The sequence below is a fragment of the Halichoerus grypus genome, chromosome 1, assembly GCF_964656455.1.
Source record: "Halichoerus grypus chromosome 1, mHalGry1.hap1.1, whole genome shotgun sequence".
Lineage (NCBI taxonomy): Eukaryota > Metazoa > Chordata > Mammalia > Carnivora > Phocidae > Halichoerus > Halichoerus grypus.
In genome coordinates this window covers 73138923-73162913 of record NC_135712.1, presented here as the reverse complement: position 1 = coordinate 73162913, position 23991 = coordinate 73138923, and the positions used below count along the sequence as shown (strand labels likewise).

The window sequence follows — 23991 nt, the reverse complement described above, 5'->3', positions numbered from 1 at the left end:
TGGGTGGCTCAGTCAGTAAAAGCGTCTGCCTTCAGCTCAGGTCAAGATCTCACCTGTTCTCTCTCTCTCTGTCAAACAAATAAAATCTTTAAAAGGAGGGGGGATGATCTAATCAGAGCCAGTTAGAAAACAAAACGAGCATTTTGCTGAGACTCTTGAAAGAAGGGCAATTTTTTTCCATTGGTATAGTACCTGAGGATATGTAATATTTTCAGTTACCAGAGGGCCCCAAGTAAAGTTTGAAAATAAAACCATTATGGCCCAAATGAACACAGGTCAATTACTTCTAAGTAAGAAATCCTCTACCAGGATGAAGGCAAAAATCAATTGATGCTGGATGAAGGATAGAAGCAAATAGCTTCTACAACTTACCATCCTGAAGCCAAGATTCTACAAAATCAAGCCCAGGTAACTGCTAGGAGAGGGCAGAAAACTCCCACCTGAAGCCAACTTCAGATAAAAGACAGAGGTAGCTGCCATGCAGAGGACGAACAGGAATATTAATAAAGCACCACTCCCACTCCTCTAAGCCCAGACACAAAGGGACTGCCCAAGACTAAGTAGAACGAGGGCAACGGGGAACCTTCTCTACCCCTACTAGAAGCTTAGCACTGAGTGACAAGCCAAGGAGACCACCCCGGGGGGAGGGGTGAGAGCACAAGGAGAGACCACTTCAGTAATGCAGACACGCACTGAGGGCTGATCTGATTCCAGCATCTGTGCCCCTGTTTCCTTCTGTGCCCAAAAGATCAGAGAGCTGTGACTTTTGTAAAAACAGACCTGGAAGCTTTGTCTCTCACAAGCTTAAAATGAGTACAAAGTATAAAACAGCTGCTAAACTAATATGGTCTTGGGCTTATTTACGCAGTTGTTGAAGTGGTCACAGTAGTGGTAGCAGCAATAGTAGTACTAGCAGTGGTGGTGGTAGTAGTAACATGAGGCCACGTCAAAGGCCTAAGGCAGTTAGAGTAGGAGCTTTGGCGTCCAGCTGCCTAGGTTCCAGATCTGTTTTTGCTGCTTCTTAGCTTCCAGACTTGGACAAATTATATAATTTCTCAGTGTTTCCTTTTGTAAAATTGGCATTGACCACTCAAGAGTTCGTAAAGAAGATAAAAACTCTTTTAAGATGTGCACAAACATCTTCAGTTCACCTTATCAGAAACATGTTAAGTAACTTCAGTGTTGCATATAAGATACAGACATGAAATAAGGCCCATATCTGCTGATAACAACTCACAACGGTTGGGGGAGAAGGATAAACACATGACTCTACTATAAAACCTAGTGAAAATTGCCAAGATAGGCATTCATATCTACTCCAGACAAGCAAGTGATGAAGTGTGACCCAGGTGCTCCCAGATGGCCTTTAGGAAGGGAATCAGATTTGAGATGGCTTCTGGTGAATAGGCAGGACTCAGATGGCCAGGTATCAAGGTGGAGACATGTCCCTGGCAAAGAAAGTACATAATGTATTCTGGAAAAACAAGCAGACCACATTTGGGTAAGCAGAGCAAATGGCATGTAAGTAATTGCCTGTTGAAATTGGCTAAAGGAAAAACCTACACAGGGTGGCTTGGTCTCCAAGCTGAAGATCCTTACTTTGCTTGATGATTCCAAGTTGAAACAGAGCAAAGTTGCAGGTAAATGTGTGCCATAAAAATCAACCTTATTTTTCCACTAAAAAGCAAGTAAAAGTAACCACTTATCTAGCCAAACTCATTTCTTGGATCCTTTTGTTTTTGAACTAGCCTCAAAACATTGATATCACAGTATCATCTCTACTGATTCTGAGACTTGAGTACCAGAGCTTCAAAATCCTCCATCCATGGCTCCAAGATGCTAATAGATTCTGGAAATGCTAAAATCTTACAGTCCCAGCCAGAGCCCTGTGTATACAACCACGAAAATCAGAAAGTGTCCTACCCTGAGGGACATATTTCTCTGGAAAGTATGCAGTACACTGGGCCTCCTCTCTGTTCTGATTTCTGAGGAGGCATCTAGGGCATAGCTGTGCTCATTGTCCAGAAGAGTAGCCTTAGGCTGAGGATAGAACTGAGGAGGCAGTGTTCTGAGCTGCCTTCCATCTCTACCCAGGCTGTGGTTTCAGACAGCTCACCGAGGTTTACATGACAGGCATCCAGAAATAGCTGTAGGCCACGGAGGTAGGGGACCCCACTCTGGCTAGTCTTCACAAAGCTTTAAAATAGCAACAAAGACTTGAAAATGGCACCCAGGAATGAATCTGGACACATCACCAATGCACCAATGCTTTTGAAGGTCAAGTTCCTGTGCTCTGTTTCTGTAGGCCTGAGGACCCTATAGGGTTCAGCATTGGTTAATCGTTTACCAATGGATTTACTCTTTATTCATAACTAATTCACATAACAACTGCCATAAATTTCCAGTTCCCACTTGATGTCTCCAGATATGTTCTCCTTTCCTTTACTAAAAAATTAAAGTGCTTTGAAAAAAATCAAAAGTGTCACTTAAATTTCCTAAGACATTTCATAGTGATTTTATCTATCTGTTTTAAAACTTTTGAAATCATATCCTTGTGTGTGTTGGAGAGGACCTCAAGAAACCACCTGCATTGGTCCCTGGTTCAAACTAGTAAGGTATTATTATTTCCACCTTATAAATGAGACAAAGCGAAAGAGATGTGACCATGATTTGCTTTAAGGGTATAAGAATAAATAATGGCAGAGCCAACACAACAATGCTGGTCTCCAGTCTCCTAATGTTGTGTTTCTTTCATTTAAGCCCTGCCATTTTTGCCACCATTAACAACTAAAACAGTGCATCCAGAATTTAGCAAAAGTAAGAGGCAGTAAACCAAGGTGGCTGGGTGGCTCAGTCAGTTAAGTGACTGACTCTCGATTTCAGGTCAGGTCAGGATCTTGGGGCCATGGGATCAGCCCGCGTCGGGCTCGCGCACAGCATGGAGTCCGCTTGAGATTCTCTCCTTCTCCCTCTGCCCCTCCCCACCTAAAATAAATACATAAATCTTGAAAGAAAGAAAGAAAGAAAGAAAGAAAGAAAGAAAGAAAGAAAGAAAGAAAGAAAGAAAGAAAGAAAAGAGGCAGTGAACTGTTATGTTTAAACTGGGGTCTTAAGCCATAGCCTTCCATATACTTAGCCAAATGAGCTTGGTCAAGTTACTTAACCTCTCTACACCTCAGTTCCTACATGTGCAGAAGAGAGATGATAATTCCTCTTAAGGTTTCTGAGAGAATTAAATACATTACTATATGTAAATTTCCTGGTCCAGATCAATCACCATCTAAGTATCTGCTACTGCTGTAGTCATTTCCACTCCCAACCTGTTCCTACTTTTCCCTGCGGGATTCAGCACTTGCGTCATCTCCTCCCATTGTACAGACTAGGAACCTTAAAGACATCCTTAGTCCTACTCATCCTATTCACCCCTTCTCTCTTACCCCATGGTCTATGGATTATGAAGTCTTTTCAATTCTAATTTCTAAGTATCTTTCAAATCCCTCCTCTACTCAGCATCCTCTACGTCAAGGCTGCAGTTGCATACTGAATCTTCTCTTTATATACTCCCCAACTTGTTTCTGGTACAGTTTTTTTCATGGGCCAGTGTTTGGGAATCATTGGAAAAGATAAAATGTGCACTTGTGAGCGTGTCTTATAAAGTCTTTCACTTTCGGGCCCTCACCTACCCCTCCAGGGAAATTAGATGCCATCTCCCCCCTTGACTGTGCTGCTCCTTATTCTGTGCCCCCACAGCTCTGTGTGTGTGACTCCCTCAGTGGCACCTGTTTTATCACAGTTTCATTGAGTTTGCACTCCTGGCTGCCCCACTTGTAGGGCCAGCTACATGGCCACGTGTCTGTCTAATCCCACAGGGCCCTGCTCTCAAAAGGGCCCTGAACTCGGTTTAATGCTCTGCTAGAGCCATCCTGAAATTCTTAATAATTGTTGAACAAGGGGCAACTCATTTTCATTTTGCACTGGGCCCCACAAATTATGTACTCAGTTCTGCCTGCTCGACTGTGAACTCCTTAAAAACAAAAGCTTTTTGCTATTCACTCAAAATCCTCCTTGGTTAGCACAGAGAAGTCCTGGCACAGAGTAAGCATTTGGTAAATATTTGTTGAGTTTATACATGAACGGATAAAAGGATAGCATAAAGTATCTCATAGAAAAATAGTATAGTATGGTTAATTAACTCCGAAGAATAAGCTTTGTTTGTGCTTGGGGGAAAGAGGAGTCAATTGATAAATTCACAAAATGACTGGCCATTCCAAATAAATAACACAAAATTTCCTAACTAAGTTTTGTTTTTTATTATTCAAACTGTTTCTCCTTTTAAGCCCTGCTGTCTCCCTGTTCTTCTCAGAATGCAAAACTACAGGTTAATGGAGCTTGGAATTACGCTATCAAATATACCCTGACTGTTTGTGCCAAGCACTATACTCAATTCTGGGAATAGTGGGAAAGGGAAGGGGGAGGCCATACAAAGGTGAACTAAGCAGGGTCCCTGTCCTCAAAAAGCAGTTAAATGTTACCCCTCAAGAGTTTATATCAAAGATGAGTTGACTTCATGGGAGTTCTGCAGCAATGAATCAAGAATAAAGACACTAGACTTGGCCAGTAGCCCAGCTTCCTGAACATTTCAACTGACAAAATGTCTCAGTCTGAACACAATTCCCCCACTATGAGATCTGTGGGTTCACTAGTTAACATTGGCAAACAACTCGGAGGTGCTCATGGAGCATAATAAATAAGTGGCTATTGAGGTGGGGGGAGGTGCTTTTGCTTCCTGGTGTTAGAGAAGAAAAGACAAACATCAGCTGTGAAAGTGAGCCAGTTAATTGGTGAGGACAGATGCCCCTTGCTCATGCTGAAGGCACGATGGGGCTTCCAATGTGGCAAAGACCACACACCACCCTGCTGCCTTATTATGCGCTCAGGGCAGTACTAACTTCTTACTCTCAGAAACGACATGGAAGTTCAAAGAGAATTTCTCTTGCTTTTCCCAATTCAACAGGTTTTACTTAACCAGTCTACTAGTTGATAAAACATGAGCTATAACATTAAGAGAGTCTAGTCAAAAAAACAAATGCTAATAAACTTATTGAGATGTGCTCAATTTCAAATCAAGGAAATGCAGAAATAATACAGCCATAAAGTATCATTTTCATATAGCAGGTGAACCCAAGTTAAAAAGATTGATAATGTTCAACATTGGCAAGTATGGTAGAAAAAGCAAGTATTCTCAAAAAAGAGAGCTAGTCAGAGTGTAAATTGGTAAAAGCACAATCTTCTGAAAGGCAATTTAGCATTACGTATCAATCAAAATTTAAAACACACATCCCCTTTTGTGCATCAATGCTATTTTTAGGACTTTATTCTAAGGAAATAATCTGACAAATATGTGAAATTACATGTACAAAGCTGTCCATCACAGCCCAAAAATTTAGAATTAACAAAGCGTGCAACATGAGAGATTTGCTTAATATAGCATAGTTCATCCAGATACAATTTAAATGTTAAAATAGTTATGTGGAGCTACAATTCTCAAGAGAAAAATATAGGCATTATAAATTCTTAGGTGTAATGAAAAGGACAGCTTAAAAAACATATAGATGGAATGACTCCATTTTTTGTTTAAAAAAATATATTTGTGAATATGTGTATGCATGCTTTTTAGAATAGACTATGATTGCTTTTATTGTGTTTTGGCATGATGCATAGTACAAATAAACAGATGATATCCAAATACAACATGCTTACTGTATTTAGACATGTATTGGGGGAAAAGGGAAGTCTTAAAGAAATAATATGTTCAGTGGTATGCTGGTAAATATTTAACAACTGGCCTTCAGGTGGGGCAAGACTCAAGTCCTGGGTAGCATTTACCAATTTCTACGGCATAAATACTCCCAACATTATTCATTTCAGGCTACTGAATATGGAGTTGAAAGAGATGAACAGTAGCACACCACTATGTAGTATTCCCATGATACAGATACACAGACGTAAATAAACAGAACGGTATAGAGAATATTAAAATGTAATAAAAAATTAGAAAGTTTTGTCTATTAGATGAGTTAGATGAATTTTGTGGATTCATCTTTTTTTTTTTTTTTTTAAAGATTTTTTATTTATTTATTTGAGACAGAGAGAATGAGAGAGAGAGAGCACATGAGAGGGGGGAGGGTCAGAGGGAGAAGCAGGCTCCTTGCTGAGCAGGGAGCCCGATGCGGGACTCGATCCAGGGACTCCAGGATCATGACCCGAGCCGAAGGCAGTCGCCTAACCAACTGAGCCACCCAGGCGCCCTGGATTCATCTTTTATAAGTCTTTAGAAGGAGGGTCAACAATACTGATTGTGTCTGAGTGGAAGATTTATAAATCATATTTACTTCATTTTTTAGATTTTTATATGTCATTTCAATATTTTTATAGTAAACATATGTTATCTTTATAATCAGAAAAATCAAGGGTTTTATTTTCTTTCTTATTTGCTAGAAATTAGGAAAGAAAAAAAATCAGGGAACACTACTTTTAAAAACAAGTCTCACTTGGGCGCCTGGGTGGCTCAGTTGGTTAAGCGACTGCCTTCGGCTCAGGTCATGACCTGGAGTCCCTGGATCGAGTCCTGCATCGGGCTCCCTGCTCAGCAAGGAGCCTGCTTCTCCCTCTAACCCTCCCCCCTCTCATGTACTCTCTCTCTCTCTCTCATTCTCGCTCTCTCAAATAAATAAATAAATCTTTAAAAAAAAAAAAAAAAAGCCTCACTAGAATAAAAATAAAGCACTTCCCCAAAAGGAGTATGATTTCATTAGGGTGTAACGAAGGATAACGGTGAGCAGCGTTCTAAACAACTAAACCACGATATTAATCAATTAACCACTTTGTTAAGTCATGGTATAAGGAAATGAGCATTTAGTATTTCTTTTTTTTTTTAAGATTTTATTTATTTATTTGACAGAGAGAGCAGAGGGAAAGGGGAGAAGCAGATTCCCCACTGAGCAGGGAGCCCGAGGCTCTATCCCAGGACCCTGGGATCACGACCCAAACTAAAGCAGCTGCTTAACCGACTGAGCCACCCAAGCACCCGAGCACTTAGTATTTCTAAGGCATTTCAAAACATAAATATGTATCCACAGAATTCAAAGGAATTCGAGCTCCCAGGCAATCTGATACTCCTGATTGGAAGTTAGTTCGAAGAAGAGTTGAGGTTTTCCCAAAGTAAGCACTACAAGGTTGGGTATAAGGTAGTTCAGCTCCTCTCCATTTATAAATGGTCACTATAGCTTGTGAGTAAAAGTATACAGTCCTTACTTGTGGTTATTTAATGAGAAGAGATGACCTCACTTCGGGGTTAGTAGTTATTCAACTGGTTAATTTCTGAAGCCCTGATTCTTCCTATCTTTGTTTAGATAATAGCAGCTTACACTCACTTAGAATTTTATATTTCTCAAAACACTTCCTCAGAGATTATTTCAGCTCATCCTCATAAAAGCCTTATGAGACAGTAGAGTAGGAAAGACCATTCCTACTGGACAGATTTGGAAACAGGGTAAAGCAGCAAGTGACTAGCCCAAGACTAGTGAGAGCCAGGCCTCTGATCCACTTGCAGCACTGGCTAGGCATCAGTCTGCTCTTTGAGGCTACAAGGCAGTCATCTGGGTGAACCTGCTCTCAAGGTTACTTTCTCCCCTTTTCTTCCTTGTCCTTTGAACAAATTCTTTCTTCTCCTGACTCCTGTCTCATTTTGCACTTAAGAATATTACTTTCATATCACCTAGCGTTGCTCTTTAGTTCCTCTTTCTTTTATTCTAGAATGGAAAACAGTCCAGGCATCGTTAGGCCTGGAAATATTCCTGTTCTTCATTTGACATGAGGGCTAAACCCTAGAATGTTGTTTTTTCTTGAAATCTGAAGTCATTTCTATCATTGGAGGAATGTCTTCTGCAAAGGTCCAAATGGTGTATATTATAAAGCAAGAAACTATAAACACTTTGATGTGACACACTTCTAGACAATTTTTTGGCTTTCTAAAAGGGATTAAAATTCAAGCCAGAGGAGACAGACTTATTCAGGAAATACAAGTCTACAAATTATATATAACAAAATAGATCCTGGGGAATCTAAGATCAGACATTCTCCTAAGCTCTGTTATCTTAAGGGAGGAAGTGTGTTCTGTTAAGAGTATAATGTCCTGGAGAACTGAAAAAGGTATCACTGGGCTATGTTTAGGTCCAGAGACAAAAGAGGTGCCAACTTAATTAATGTGGTGCCTCAGCTCCTGGACTTATTGGCTGATGCCACCTTAGACAAGCAAATTCTCAGTGCATCAATTTCTTCATCTTTAAAGTGGAAATCATAGCATGTACCTCACAAAGTATAATAAAAACCAAATTAGCAAGTGGCCAAGAAAATACTTGGTAAACTAAAACTCACTATAAAAACACATGGAATATCTTGAAGATATCTTGATAATTTTTGTGAGATCTTCCCATTCACAACACCATGGATGGACGTAGAAGGTATTATGCTAAGTGAAGTCAGACAGAGAAAGACAAATACCATATGATTTCACCCATATGCGGAATCTAAAAAACAAAATAAAACAAACAAACAAACAAAAACAGGCTCATAAACACAAAGAACAAACTGGTGGTTGCCAGAGGGGAGGGCACTGAGGGAATGGGCAAAATTGGTGAAAGGGACAAAGAGCTACAAACTTCTGGTTATAAAATGAAAAAGTTACGGGGATGAAAAGTACAGCATAGGGAATATAGTCACTAAAATTGTAATAACATTGTCTGGTGACAGATGGTAACCACACTTATTGTGGTGAGCATTTCATAATGTAGAGAATTGTCAAATCACTATACTGTACACCTGAAACTAACACGACATTGTATGTCAATGGTACTCTATCAAAACCAAATAAATAAAAAGAGATCTTCAGAATTTTGCAGGTTTACAGCGATAGGCGAAGGGGGCGTGGGGAATGGAGTAGTGAGTGACAAAGGGACAGAGTCAGACACAGCAACAGGCAGGTGGCCAGGTTTCTCCGGGCGGAAAAAGATGGAGAGCTCAAGACTGCATACTAATGGCTTCACCTCTGCTGAGACCGCTGGCCAGACGAGTCCAGTCCATAAAACACAGAGTCCCCTTTCCATACCAAAGGTCCTCTCCTAACTGGACTTTCAGCTGCATACAACATGAAGTGGACACCCTGACTCACTAGGCAGTGCCATTATGAAGATGAAGTCTGAACAAAATCGCCACGCTGCAGTGTGTAGGCTAAAGAAGGACAGTCGTTTCCCCAGTACTGGGAATGTCTGCTAGCAAGTGGATGACTCTCAATGACTATTGAGTGGTAAATTGTCAAAGAGCAGAAATGAGTGTATGAGAAAAGAGTGGGTGTGTTTCCATCTGAGGATGTGAGGGAGGAGCCCCTGCCTTCTGGTGAAGAGCATTCCAGATGAGGGTCAAATTGTCAACTGAATACAGACAATAATAGAATATTGACTCTCCAAAGAAAACACTTTGGAGAAGTAAGGACTATAGCCAACATAGCATTAGAAAGTCATTTCGAGGGATGTTTGTGTAGGGCCTAAAGATAATTGTCATTCGGCAGCCCAATCTGAAAGAAGTAAGGAGATGGTTAAGAAGCTCATGTCCATTTGGGTGCCTTTTATTTCCTTACAATTTTTTCAGCTTTGATAGCACAAGGGATCTACTCTTGAAGGTCCAAAAAAATGTTGTTGCTATAGGAACAGGTAAGCAGATTAAACTTGAAAGACCAGTTCAGGAACAAAGAATTTAATAGTCAGGGCTAAAGCAATTAGCCAAGAAAAAATTTAAATAAATATCTTTTGGGTTTGTTATTTCTATATTAATTCCAGGAAGATAAAATGCTATTATAGAATGGGAGTATGGCATTTTAATTACACCACTACGGGCATAACACAATTAGCAGAAAGGCCTTATTAACCAAAAGTACACATTTCTAACTCTCTCTTGATTACTCTGTAATTGAGAAATACAGCTTAAATTCAGCAAGAGCATAAGAATCATCTCTGATTTTCCTATAGTTCCCCAGAGGAGAGCACATCTAAAATAAAAGAGACAATGAACTACATACAGAAAGTTGTCTGTAACCAATCTCCATAACTAGAGACCTACAAGCAAAATTTGAGAAGTAAACAGAAAAGTGTATAGGCTGATAATTGTTAATATTTTATGTTTTCCCCACCCAACATTCTTTGGGAACACATATGTGAGAAGAGAAGACAATCAGAGACTCAGCCGCATTCCTACCTCACAGTTGCTCTTCCACTTCTTCCTATCAAGGAATACACTGCTTCCAACATTAGAGGTTTGCTGAAATTATTAAAGTTCTGAACAGAACTTGCTAGACTCGTGAGGCTCAAAAATGCATCATAAAGTGGTATTGTGCTTCTCTCTCTGTGTCTATCCCTTCTTGATAAAATGAATACAATGTTTTCATCCTAGCAAATTTCTGCTGTCAGAGATTACACTTACGGGACAGAGAAATCTCTTGGACACTACCTTTTCTCACATAATACCAGAGTCAAATTGCAGAGAAGCACATGAGTGTGTCTGAGAGTGTGCGTACCCGCTCGCGCGCATATGTGTGTGTGTGTGTGTGTGTGTGTGTGTGGCAGGGGACAGTATTGGAGGCTGGGGAATGGGAAGGGGAAGAGGGGAGTGTGGCTAGAATCTTACCATCTCATTCTCTTCTCCTTCATTGAGCAGAGCGTGCTGGCCCTTCTCAAAGTGGTCCCCCATGAAAAAGTGACTCCACTCCTCCTCCCTGGCCTTCCTGAGCAGGAGCCTCCGGGACTAACTTGCCAAGCCACCGCAGCTCGCCAGTGGACGGAAAGAGTTAATGATCCTCCAGGTTAAGACTCCTTCTTGAGCACACACCTACTCTCAGCAAATGACAACACTTAGCAAACTGAACTCCTCCCACGAGTCACCCTCTGCTCCGAGGAATTTCTGCCTTGCTTACTGCATTGTCCCAGAGCAGCTGTCCCCAAACAGGCTGCTCCCATGCCGGTCTTTTTGTGCCCAACTTCCAGGGAAAGAACTCATTGCCTGCCCAGTGCCTGCCAGCATAAGACATCTGACTGCAAATCCAACAGGACAATGCAGAGTTGGCAGGACCTTTCCAAGGAGTGGGGGAGCGGGCTCAAGAACTCCCAGGTCACTGCTTTATTCACAGAGGCTAAGGAATTGGGGGTGGGGAAGGCTAACAGAGCTGCAGATTTTATTCGATTAATGAAAGCCCCAATCCACCAGCTTTTAATAGTATCCTCATTCATTTTGCTTACAAAAGGTACAAGTTATGACTAATCCTCCTCCAAAGTTATTTGTGACCACATTTCTTTGTGTATGCAAAAAGCATTCTACTCAACGTGTATGTGGAATTAAGTTTACTTTTGCAAAAAAAGAGAGAGAGAGAACAATGGTGTGATCAAGCTATTTTATGTGCTCTTTCATTAAAATCTTGGTGGTTAAACTCTTAAGGAGGTCTAGAAACCGAAAATTCAAGTGACTTCGTGGCAAGACTCATTGTTTAATTTATCCACACATCCATTCAATATACATTATCTGAGCACAGGGACTACACATATAAATCAAGTCATATCTGCTACCCTAAGACTGATGTAGGCATTCAAACATGCAAATAAATACGAGATAGAAGGCATTGCGTTATTATGAAACCTGGAATAGAAGTCTAAGAGAACTGTCAGAAGACAATTATCATATGGTTTCACTCATATGTGGAACATAAGGAATAGCAGGGAGGACCACAGGGGAAGGGAGGGAATCTGAAGGTGGGGAATCAGAGAGGAAGACACACCATGAGAGACTCTGGACTCCGGGAAACAAACTGAGGGTTTCGGTGGGGGGGGAGATGGGGTAGCCGGGTGATGGGTACTAAGGAGGGCATGTGTGTGATGAGCACAGGGTGTTATATGCAACTGATGAATCATTGAACACTACATCAAATGTGGTGGCTAACTGAACATAATAAAAAATAAATAATAAATAAAAATAAATAAATAAGTAAAGTGTTTAGAACCTATATTCTGTTAAATATAAACATAATATACATATTCTCTCCATACATACTTCCATTTTTCTAAATAAAGTCCTAATCAACCCCCCCCAAAAAAAGAAGTCTCAACATGGTGTAGGGGAACACACATCCACGTTGGCTCTGGAGAGAACCCTGGATTCCAGCTGCTTGTCCGAGTTGGTTGAGCTGTGTGATTACTTCACCTACAGGAGCGGTCTCTTCTCATCCAGTAATCCGAGGCATTGCACGAGGACTTGTGAAAGCACACTGCACAGCCCTGATCAAGAGCTGTTGGTATAATTAAACTAAATGTCCAAGGTAAGAGCAGGAAGTAGAACATAGTAGTTAAGGGTATGTACACTGAATCTGGAGAGCCTGGGTTTGAATTTGGGCTGTGAACCAAGGTGGGCTAATTCTGCCATCTTAGGGATAATAAGTTTCATAAACTTTATAAGCCTCCATTTGCCCACATAAGTGAGGAATAGTACATGGGAAACAGTATGTATTCAATAAAGGAGAGTTATTTTTACCTTCACTGTGTCCACTCACTCCTTCAAGCTACAATTCTTGGCACTAATATCCCAACCTGGCCCTAGTAGCCCTAACAAAACCAAGACTAAAGTGTGTGTGTGTGTGTGTGTGTGTGCACATGCACATGTAAAACCTTGATCAAATGGTAAAGTATAAGCAAGATAAACATTAAAAATACTAAGCTATTATAATATTATATACTATATATATATATATGCTGTTCACTGAATTTCCAAAAGTTATTAGCACAATTTAATCAAATAAATAAGTGAAATTTGTATTTGATCAAAAAGATCAAAATACAAGGAATATGGGATTTTTTTTTAGGGGGATAAAAATGTTCTGGAAGCAGATAGTAGTTGTGGCTACACAACTTAGTGAATATACTAAAATTCACTGAATTGTATACTTCTAAAGAGTGAAGTTTATGAATGTGAGTTATGGCTCAATAAAAAATTATACCTCCAGAAAGGTAAGTGAACATGTTGGAACTCCAGCAGGTAGTCATTCCAATATTTAGCAGATAAAGAAACAAAACAAGACGATTTCAGACTTTGTCTCAACTGATGGAGGTTGAGGAGTGTTAGTATGTGACGTGGTGAAACCACATCTGCGCTGGTGTGTAGTTAAGAGGATTTCATTCTAGTGTCCATAATTGGTAATTGGTAATCCCTGCACTGTGGGCTTCTGACTGGGTTCCTGGATACATCTGGCAATGCAGGCACCATTGTGGGTGAAGATGAGTGTGTGATTAAGGGTTAAAGGAAAACCCTCACACAAACTTACTTCACTCAAGGAATCTGGTTATGCAATAACAATATTTAAGCCACACTCGAATAGCAAAATCAGTCCCTAAGAAAAACTTTTGTGAAAATCAGGAAAATCTGTAGAAAATCATTTCCAACAACATGGCCCAGTAGGACTGAGGACTTTGAAATAGTGACAGCTTCTTCATGTTCCTCAGAGAATTCTAATAGTAAAACATCCCAGTGCCTCTCTGGCAGCATGACTTATAGGCGGTGCTCTTCCAGATTATATGCATGTTTATTTGGCATATCCAAAGTGTTCTGCAAGGGATGTTGCCTTTATTTGGCTAGGAAAGCCTTTGTGTGGAGGAAGCATTTGAGAAGGGCCTTGAAAACAGACAGGGAAGGCCTTAATAGGTGGAGATGGTAGAGCCCAGACTGGGAGTAGGGCCACAGGAAAAAATATTTGAAGCTGGGAAGCCATCAGAAGGAGAAACACAGGTTTGTCCAGAGGGCGCGCATCACCTTTGCTATAACCAGGGTGTGTGTGTGATGGAAGAAGAGGGGAGTGAGATGTGGCAAAAAATACAGATCAAGGGCATTCCAGGGAGGTCTGGACTTAATGCAATGAGTAATGACACCAGAGAGGGCAAAGTGGTGTCATAAATACTCACATTTTTGTGTGTAAATATTATAGGAATCATTGCATAAGCAGGTTCTAAAGTGACTCAGTCTTTTTAGGTAGCATATGCCTTTGGAGAGTTCCCTTGAACACTGGAAGTTACATCTTCAGTTTCCCTGTTGGAAAGTGTATTCTTTTCATTAAAAAAATTTAGTAGACTATTTTTAGAGCAGTCTTAGTTTCACACCAAAACTGAGCAGAAGATTCCCATATACTTCTTGCCTATACACATCCTCCCCTACTATCGGCAACCCCCACCAGAGTGATACATTTGTTACCATCGATGAACCAACCTCAACTCATCATTTTCACCCAAAGTCCATAGCTGAGGTTAGGATTTACTCTTGGTGTCATACATCCTATGAGTTTTGACCGATGTATAACGACGTATGTATCCACCATCACAGTATCATACAGAGTAGTTCCACTATCCTCAAAATTCCCTCTGTTCCCTTTACTCATCCCTATGTCTCTCCTAACCCCTACCAACCACTGATTCTTTTACTATCCCATTGTTTTGCTTTTTCCAGAATGGTATACATTTGGAATCATACAGTATGTTGCCTTCTCAGAGTGACTTCTTTCACTTAGTCATATGCATATAAGTTCCCTCCATGTCTCATTCCCTTTTAGAGTTGAATAATATTTCATTGCCTGGATGTACCACAGTTTATTTATCCATTCACTTCCCAAAGGACCTCTTGGTTGCTTCCAATTTTTGGCAACTACAGATAAAGCTGCATACATTCATGTGTAGACTTTTGTGTAGACATATGTTTTCAACACATTTGATAATGTTAACAGGGAAATGCAAATTAAAACAACGAGATACCACTGCACACCTATAAAATGGCCAAAATTGAAAGCACTGACACCACCAAATGCTGACAAGGACGTGGAGCAACAGGAACTCTCCTCATTCATTGCTGGTGGGAATGCAAAAGGGTACAGTCACGTTGGAAGACAGTTTAGAGGTTTCTTACAAAATTAGACATCTTAACATGTGATCCAGCAATCATATTCCTTGGTATTTACCCGAAGGGGTTGAAAGTTTCAATCAGTCTGTCTGTCCCTAGTTTTGCCTGTTCAGTATTTCGATTCTGTACTACATGTACGATACAGTGTGGTGAGAATAGCAGGTGTGGATTTGGTGTGGTCTGAACTCGAATCTTGACATTTTGTTGACAGATTCCACTTATTCATTTATTTAATACTTATTCGATTAACTTCATTATGCCAAGACCTGTACTAGGTAAAAAATAGAGATTAATAGAATATGCCCTTGAAGAGTTAAGTCTACTGGAAAGCAACACCAACATCAAAATATACATTCCGAAACATGTGCTAACTATAAAGGAGTGGCAGAGGGAGTTCAGGTAGAGAGTGAGGCCAGGAAGGTTCCATGGAGGTAGGGAGCCCTATGTCGGCCTAGGTAAATGGAGATGGATAGGGAAAACATTATTGAAAAAGGAGACAGAAGGCAAAGGCACAGAGGAGGATTTGCCCATGAGCTCATTCAGAGACTGTGAATCATGCACAGATGCTGATGACTTAGAATTGAGAGGAATGTCCGAAGAAAAGTTGCTTCAGCCATTCCCTGATTCTCCCTCTGCACTCATTTCTTCTTAAACACTCCATCTTAAATAAGACTGAAAAAGAAGAAGAAAATAAATAATTAGCTACCTCTTTGTTGATCTGGTATCTTAGCTTGCTTTCATTTATCCTAGGAGCAATCCTGCTGCTCTGAGCAATCCTCAACCTCTTTGGGTGTATATAATAGATGTTAAGTGGAAATAAAGGCAGTACTAGTCTCTGTCAGGCTGTGGGGATGCTGATACTTCACTAGCCTAACCCATTTAGAGGGTGTGAAGATAAGTGGTATTAATGTTTCATCATATATTAATTTCCACCTTTCATCTGAGAACTCCACAGCATATTACAAACATTATTCCTTGCAACATCTCTGTGAGGTACGGAGGTGAGTAATATTATTGCCTCCACTTGAGAGCTGTAGGAACTGAGTCACAAAGGGGTCACAAAGAACTGTTCAAGGTCATGTGTCCTCAGCACGGAGTGGAACCTGAAACACGTGTAACGTTGCTACCTTGTCATCATTGGCAATGAGCTGCCTCAAGCTTCCTCGTCAGTCCTCATTACCCAAATCTGCTCTTTGTAGAGTACTTGAGATCTTTAGTTATAGAATTTTATCTAAACTCAAGGTTTTACTGTTATTATTCATTATCCTAATCTGCACTAATGCATAACGTGTGGATGATACTGGAACAAGCAAAGATGTGATGTCCCAAAGAGGAATTTCCTGCCTCAAGGTGGTGAGGTGAAGTTTAATTGAATTAATTAATGTTTGTAAAACATTTAGCAACCCTTAGATTAAAGGGTCTAATACAAAGATACAGGGCTTCCCCATTAATTACAGAAGAAAAGAGCTGGCTAATGGCTGTTTCTACTTCTCAGAGGTATTGCTCCTGATTCTCCCTGCTCAGCACTGGGGTCTGACCTTCTTTAAGGTGGCTTGGAGTGGCCCATATATCCACACTCAGAAAAGCCCCATCCCCTTGCATTCTGTTCTTTCCAAAAATAAAATAAAGGACTCCTCTCTAGGGATAAGGTGGCTTCTCTTCCGTGAAGCTTACCTCACTTGGCAACTAATATGGTAATTCCAGGTCATGAAGGACAGTCTATTAAAAAAATAATACTAATAAAAGCCAAAAGAGTAAATCCCCAGGCAGAAACTTCATGACAGTGTACTTAATTTTGAGAACTTTCAGGCTAGAAATTTGAATATACAAAATAATACGTGTTAGAAAGCAACGATTAAGAATCACAGGGGGTGCCTGGGTAGCTCAGTTCGTTAAGCGGTCAAGCGGCTGACTCTTGGATCCGGCTCAGGTCATGAACTCAGCGTCCTGGGATCGAGCCCCGCATCAGGCTCGTGCTCAGTGCAGAGACTGCTTGAGGATTCTCTCTCTCCCTCTCCCTCTGCCCCCGCCCCCACGCTCTCTCTCTCTCTCACACATAAATAAATAAATCTTAAAAAAAAAAAGAATCACAGACTGTTACAACTCAGCCTTAGAAATTAATAAATGACCTCATTGTTTTTCAGGTAAAGAAAGAGTTCCAGGAAAACTGTACAATGATTTGCCCAAAGTTAAAATCTGTGAGAGATGGGACTCCAATCAGGGACTTGAGTGTTCATGTATCACCATATTGCTGTCCACCTTTTGTAAAAGAATCAGAGTAAGATATTTGAAACATTCTCCCTAGAATATTTAAAAACGAATTTCATTGGAAAAGTTTGATTTAAATAAAAAATTCCCAGAACCCACCCATTGTGTAAGGCTATGGCTATATCACAGAATTGTAGGGTGTATCCAACTATTTGAGCAGGATAAAGAGGGTTTGGGACATGGCATTGGACACACCCACTGGGGTAAAAAAATCAGCACTTGGGGAACTGATGAAATTGCAGGGACTAACAAAGGAAGTTCAATCTAGCAAGCAACTGAAACTCACGGCAATCTTTGCTTATAGCTCAAGAGAGAAGTTGGCCAAGGGGGTTGGGGGAGGGACATAAAACAGAAATGGAATGTTCCCAACAAGCTAGAGGTCAGCTATAAGGCAGGTGATACCTGGAAATCCAGATAGGAAGCTGGCTCCAGGAGTCTGTCCTCTAGTGACCAATCCCAACCAGAGACTTTGGGCCTGGGGCAAGGTTCCAATTCCAGGTCAGAGCCTGGAAAGAAATGATTAGTCCTTCGTTCCAGGAAGGAGCTGGGCTTAATGTGGGCCTCCAGACAGCAACGTGGGACCGAGACTTAGGAAATGAAGCAGGAGCCCAATTAGAAGAACCAGGGCACCACATCCGGTCAAACTGGCCGAGAGTGTGGCATCGTTGAGCAACAGAGAGCCAGGCTAGGCTGACTTCAGAACCTCCACCGTGGGCCCAGAATGACCCAGGCACAGGGCTGAGCCACCTGGTGGGAATCAAGAACAGATCCATGCTGAAGATGGAAAGAGAGAGGCAAAGTAGGACTGCTGTTGGGCCTCTTTGTTTACCTCCTTCCTGGTGTCTACTTTATGCTAGTTATTATTTTCATCAACAAGAAAGCCGCACCGAAGATAGGGAACTTTCAAGGGGATCAATCAATGATATTTTGGGAGAAGACTGAAATGAACAACTAATGAAGTTCAGAGCTTTTATTTGCCCATATTATACATATCTTTCAAGGCCCTAAGCAAATGGGCGGTGGAATATGTTATTTCCTGATGGAAAAAAGAGTAAGAAGTGAAACTAAGGCACTCCTAGGACTCAGACCCTCCCCCAGTTAGTGTGACATCAGAGGGGGTTCTCTCTGAGGTTTTTTAGCTCTCCCCACAAACCTCCATCAACTCTGCCAAAGCACCTCAAATTAACAAGTTAACACAGTGTTTGCCACGCAATTGCGACTTTAAAGTAAACCATTCAGCCTCCAGCCTAGTCTCTGTTCTTCCAGAGGGGTCTGGGGGCTGTCACTGTCCTGGTACTTCCCTCCTTTTTAAGTCCTTACAAAACCCACACCTTTCTTCCTGTGATCTGCCACAGGAGTATTACTGTACTTCTTCCCCCACAGGGACTTGAGTCCAGTCTTCTCCCCATTCCTCTCTGTCTTTCTCTGGCTCCCGGGCCCTTGTAGTTGTCTAGATGTGTGCCTTGTTGTTACTCCGTTTATTTCTCCTTCACCCTGCAGGGGGAGGCATTGAACGACACAAGTTCTTTACCAGTGGTGGCAGTCAGTCACCTCAGGAGCTCTTCGACTCCAAAAGCCCTGATCTAAACCCAGACCTACCAAATCAGAGTCCCTGGGAGTGAAAACACAAGATCTACATTTTTAAAAGGTAAATAGGGGCGCCTGGTGGCTCACTCAGTCAGTTAAGCATCTGCCTTTGGCTCAGTTCATGATCTTGGAGTCCCGGGGTTGGGCCTCATATCCGGCTCCCTGCTCAGAGGGGAGTCTGCTTCTCCCTCTCCCTCTGTTCCTCCCCACAGCTCATGCTCTCTCTTTTTCTCTCTCTCTCCAATAAATAAATAAAATCTTTAAAAAAAAAAAGGTAAATAAAAGAATAAGGTAGGTCTATTGTCATGGCAAGCTTTACATACCTGTAAAGTTAAGTTTCAGAACACTGTATAGAATATAATCCCACTTTTGTAACAGCAGGAAATGTATGTATGTGGGGGTGTTGTGGTATATTTGAGGGTATTTAACCAAAGGAGTCCTTGGACTTAGGATTTTAGTCACTGATCCCTGTTTCCTTCTGCCATCCACCTCCCAAACCCTCGATGTGCTCAAACCAGATGCAGCCTCAGAGGAGACACTGTATAATATGGCTCTACCATTTAATAGCAGTGGAAAATTTGCCAGGTCACTTAATTAGCCGAAGCTTCAGTTTTTCACCTGTGAAATGGACTGCTACTACTCTATTCTATGGGATGTAGTAAGGATATATAAGATAATGTATACATGCCCAACCTAGTGTCAGAAAACTTATAAGAATATTTTTAAAGATATTAAATATAAACATTTTAAATATATATATTTAGTAGCAAAAGTTGAAGATAACCTGTACTTGGAAATTTTGTCTTCCATACATATATTAAAAATGGGGGAAAAGACAATGCAAATGTCTTTATTGATCTTTCTAAAATAAACACACATATAAATTGATAGCTTCTTGAAGGGCATCAGCCTATTTGCACGAGAGCATTCAGAGCAGGGCCTGCTAACCTGGAGACCTCCCAGCACTGGTGTGCCTGCCTATGTGGGCCTTGCTGTAGGCATTGTTGGCTGCCACCTGCAGGCCTGGTCCCAACCTATGGGCTTCGTGACAAAACCTTGAATGGCTTTTGACAGATTGGAGAATTATCCAAATATCCGATCACCTGGCAAAATCCCTATGGGAGGGTTAGCAAGCTGATAAAAGAAACTCAGGTGTACTATGAAATGAATTTACAGAAACTAATGAAGGTGCTTATCTTGAAGAATGGGAGATTTAGAAAGCACAAGTTGGTCCTCCCCAAATATCTGACTTCTCATCATGTAGAAGGATGGGGCTGATATTACAGGTGGAAGCTGATTGGGGAGATGGCTTCACAGGTGTGCACCTGGCATCTTTTGCACCTTATATATGTCCAGTTTATTGTAATTCAGTTATACTTCAATAAAGTAGAAAAGGGTATTAGCCTTAATGTCAGAGAGCTTGGGCTCCAATGATTGTCTTGCCACTTCTGGTCAGTGTGATCGAGAACAAATTCCTTGACCTCTAATCTCCTGGAGTTGACGAGAAGCTTAGGAGAGAAGAGGCACATGAAGCGCTTAGCACTGAGTCAGCGTGCGCAACAATTGCTGTTGTTATTGCACACTCTGACTTCTGCGAAGCTCTTAATAGGGGCTGGTTTAATATAAGGGAGGGCAGTTTTGGGACCCGGAGTTTCTGAGGGCTCTTTGAAAGGCCATCAGAGAGCACAGAAAAGGGCAAGATTCATAGCCAACCTTTGCCAGTCTCACTCACTCACTAACGAGGGAACCCCAGCCCTGTAAATGAGAGAAATGCAGAGCCAGATTATCTTGGCCTGGGAAGGAGCGTTAGAGGTTGGCGATCCAAGTCCCGCTCAGAAGTCGCACTCTGTCATGAGGTGTCCCGGCCTCTTCTTCTCCTCCCCCCCGCCGTGCTGCCCCCACCGCCACCACACAGGGCGCCTTCCCCAGTGGGCACTCTGCTGGCATCCGGGCCGGGAGCTTGCACACCAAACACTATGAAATAGTCACTTATGGTGGAATAGGAGGTGGGAAACACCTCCACTTCCTGTCTCTCGTTCTTTCGCCGTGTGCCTTTGAACAAGACTCTTCACTGCTCTGAGCCTCAGTTTCCTCGTCTGTACAATAGCACTGATACTATTTGCCCCATCCTCGTGACATTGTAAAGCACTTAGTACTGCCCAGTACAGACTTGAGGGCTCCATGAGGGGCAGGTCATGTGGCTGTCATCACTGAGCATCTGTGAGGTGAGGGAGGTGAGGGCAACATAGGAGGGAATGTTTGCGTCCTCAAATCACAAGCCTGTGCAGTTGCTGACAGGAACAAGTCAAGCACTTTCTTCCCCTCCAGGTAACACAGGTGCGTTTTAGACCATGGTTCTCTGGAACCTGCCTCTTCTTTCTTTCTTTCTTTTTTTTTTTTTTTAAGATTTATTGATTTATTTGAGAGAGAGAGAGCGCACACGAGTGGGCGGGGGGGGGGGGCGGTCAGAGGGAGAGGGAGAACAAGCTTCCCGCTGAGCAAGGAGCCCGATGTGGGGCTCGATCCCAGAACCCTGGGATCATGACCTGAGCCGAAGGCAGACACTTAACCCACTGAGCCACCCAGACATCCCTATCTTTTGTTTCTTAACCTACTCTTCTTGCCACTGCCCTAAATTCCAGTTTCATTTATTAGAATTTACTACCTCAGTGATTATTTTTAATTTTGAATCCCCAGGCTTTTCTTTCCTTCGATCTTTATAACTCCTATGATAGAACAGAAGGTCTCGAGCCACAACTGAACATTCCATGTATCTGGATACCAGCTGGCCTGCCTCCTTCCTCAAAGCACTGGTGACCCCACTTAGCTTGTATTCTTCCGTCAAGAATCTGTGACTGCACCAGGGTGTGCGGTCCAAAACTGATGTCACAATGTCACATACACACATACACACACATGCATGCACACACATACATGTACACACCCAGTATCTCAGCATACGCCCTGGTTACACTCCCATTAGATCCATGACAATGGATCTCACCACTCCTTTCCAGGATTTTTCTCACCCCTTCACTCTTTGGGAGGTCTACTCCTAATTTCTTCAATCCCTTTTGCCAAGACCCCATCTCTTATCCCAGATGGCATTCACAAAGCCTAGAGTTAATGGTTCACAATAGTTTCGATTACTATTAAAGTATCTGATAACATGCTCATATTAAGAATGAAAAGGAGTTTCCTGGAAGACTATTTGTTAGTATTTATCAAGCGGAATGTATTTACAATAATCAATCCCAACATCCATTGAATGCTTGCCTGTACCAAACACTGGTGTAAGCTAACTCACCTCACCTCCTTTTTCCAGTCATCAACTCTATGAGGTAGACACTTTTATTATCATCACTTCATTCCATTTCTAGAAATTGTTCTGCAGGGGATAATTTTGGCTGTATTCGAAATGAATGTAAACAAAAATTCATGACAGCATAGTTCAAACTGAATATATCCAATTTGATGGGGTATTATGTATCTATCAGATATCAAATTTTTAGGAATATTTAGTAATGTGGAAAAGGTAATTGAATATTAAGCGAAGAGCAAGATGCAAAGTTTTATATGCAACACTAGCCCAATATTATCCATGGATGCATGGACAAGAAAAAAAAAACAGAGAAAGGAAAAGAAGAAATAGAGCAAAGCCCTAACCGTGAATATCTCTGAGTGGGATAATTCTTTGCTTTATTCATTTATCTGTATCCTCTATTATTCCATAACAAACATACTTTAATGTCATAATCAGAAAAAAATGTTATTAAGCATGTTTTTTGCTATAGCCTAATTTCTTTAAGTTCTTTTAACTTCTACTACAGCCCATGTTTCTTGCTTGCCCCCATTGGGAGCTTCAGAAGGTCATTCTCTTTGAAGGCAACCATAAGCTAGAAGTTAATAGTATTCCCAAGAACATGGAGTTGGAAATGTAATGCAAGTTTATCCCAATTGCACAGAAAATACCAAAATAAAGAAGTTGTACACGTCACTTGGTGGCAGGAGATGAATCCTTGTTAAGGATGCACCAAACTCCCTGAATTGCCCAAGAAATAGAGATTTAGCTCCCATGCATTAGGCCTTCTCTTTTTCCCGAGGATGTTTACTTCTTCCAGAAATTTTTATGTCTGTAATGTCCCTTGTTTCTTTTCTCGCCTCCAGTCCCTGCTTCTCCCAAAGCCGACTGGCCCTGGTCCTGTTCATAGCCTGCCCAGGCTCCCCCAGACAGATTCCCCTTCCTCTGCTTGCATGAGCCTGGGCAAGGCAGCCTGCCTGAGATCTAAGATCCACAGTGGTGCCTTCTGTGAAATGGAAGCCCCAGAAGCACCACCCCTTGCCTTTGACTACCAGAGAGCTTTGGCAAACAATTGATTCTATGACAAAAGCCGCTTCTTTCTCTGGGGGAAGACGTAAAAGTAAAGGCAAAATCATTCATCCAATTGCACGCAATAATGGACACTCCTCTTTGCTTTAGCCATTATTTCTGGGCATACTGAAAGGGACATGGGTCTGTAGTCACTCCAAGTCCAGATGGGAGGCCAGACTCTACAACTAAATGGGGGAGCCTGTGCAAGGCTGCCAAGATTGCTCATCTATAAAATAGGACTAGTAACTTTACAGTGCTGTTAGGAGAAGAAAAGTGTGCAAAATGTGTACATGAGAGAACATACACCTAGCACTCAGATCTTTGTTTCCAATACCATTTTCCAATAAAAATTGGAAAAAAAAATGGCTGATTCCAGGACTAAAGCAACAAATATACAAGATGAGCCTGGGGCCTCTTATAGTGCCAGAAAGTAAAGAAGTGCTCAAAAACAAAACGAAACGATGGTGGGGATATATCAGGAAGGTACTGGAGCAACTAAAGAGCTCCCAATGGCCAAAGCTAAAACAATCTGAGCAACAAAGTTTAAAAATTGGATTTGGATTATAACCCAAAGTATTAAATAGATATCCATGAGTCCACACTGATAAAGGATAGAGTAAATAAGTAAATCAGGGAGAAGAGATCAATCTCCTATGCAAAAGAATTCAAATAATTTATGTAGATACTACCCCACCCCGGGAGGGTAACATAGCTCTCCACTCATGTGTGGG

General features: G+C 41.5%; 1 protein-coding gene across 5 annotated transcripts in view; it reads right to left on the bottom strand.

The window, feature by feature from the left end:
* ATP13A4 (ATPase 13A4) overlaps positions 1-11123 on the bottom strand; it is a 128867-nt gene extending 117744 nt beyond the window's left edge. For 4 of the 5 annotated variants that reach the window (XM_078067904.1, XM_078067905.1, XM_078067910.1 and 1 more), the window contains exon 1: positions 10738-11123. In XM_078067904.1, the coding sequence (XP_077924030.1) occupies positions 10738-10800 (63 nt within the window). In that variant the 5' untranslated portion in view covers positions 10801-11123. Of the gene's footprint in view, positions 1-10308; positions 10612-10737 lie in introns of those variants that run through there. The other variant, XM_078067916.1, reaches the window with a different exon arrangement.
* Between the last annotated feature and the right edge of the window lie 12868 nt (positions 11124-23991).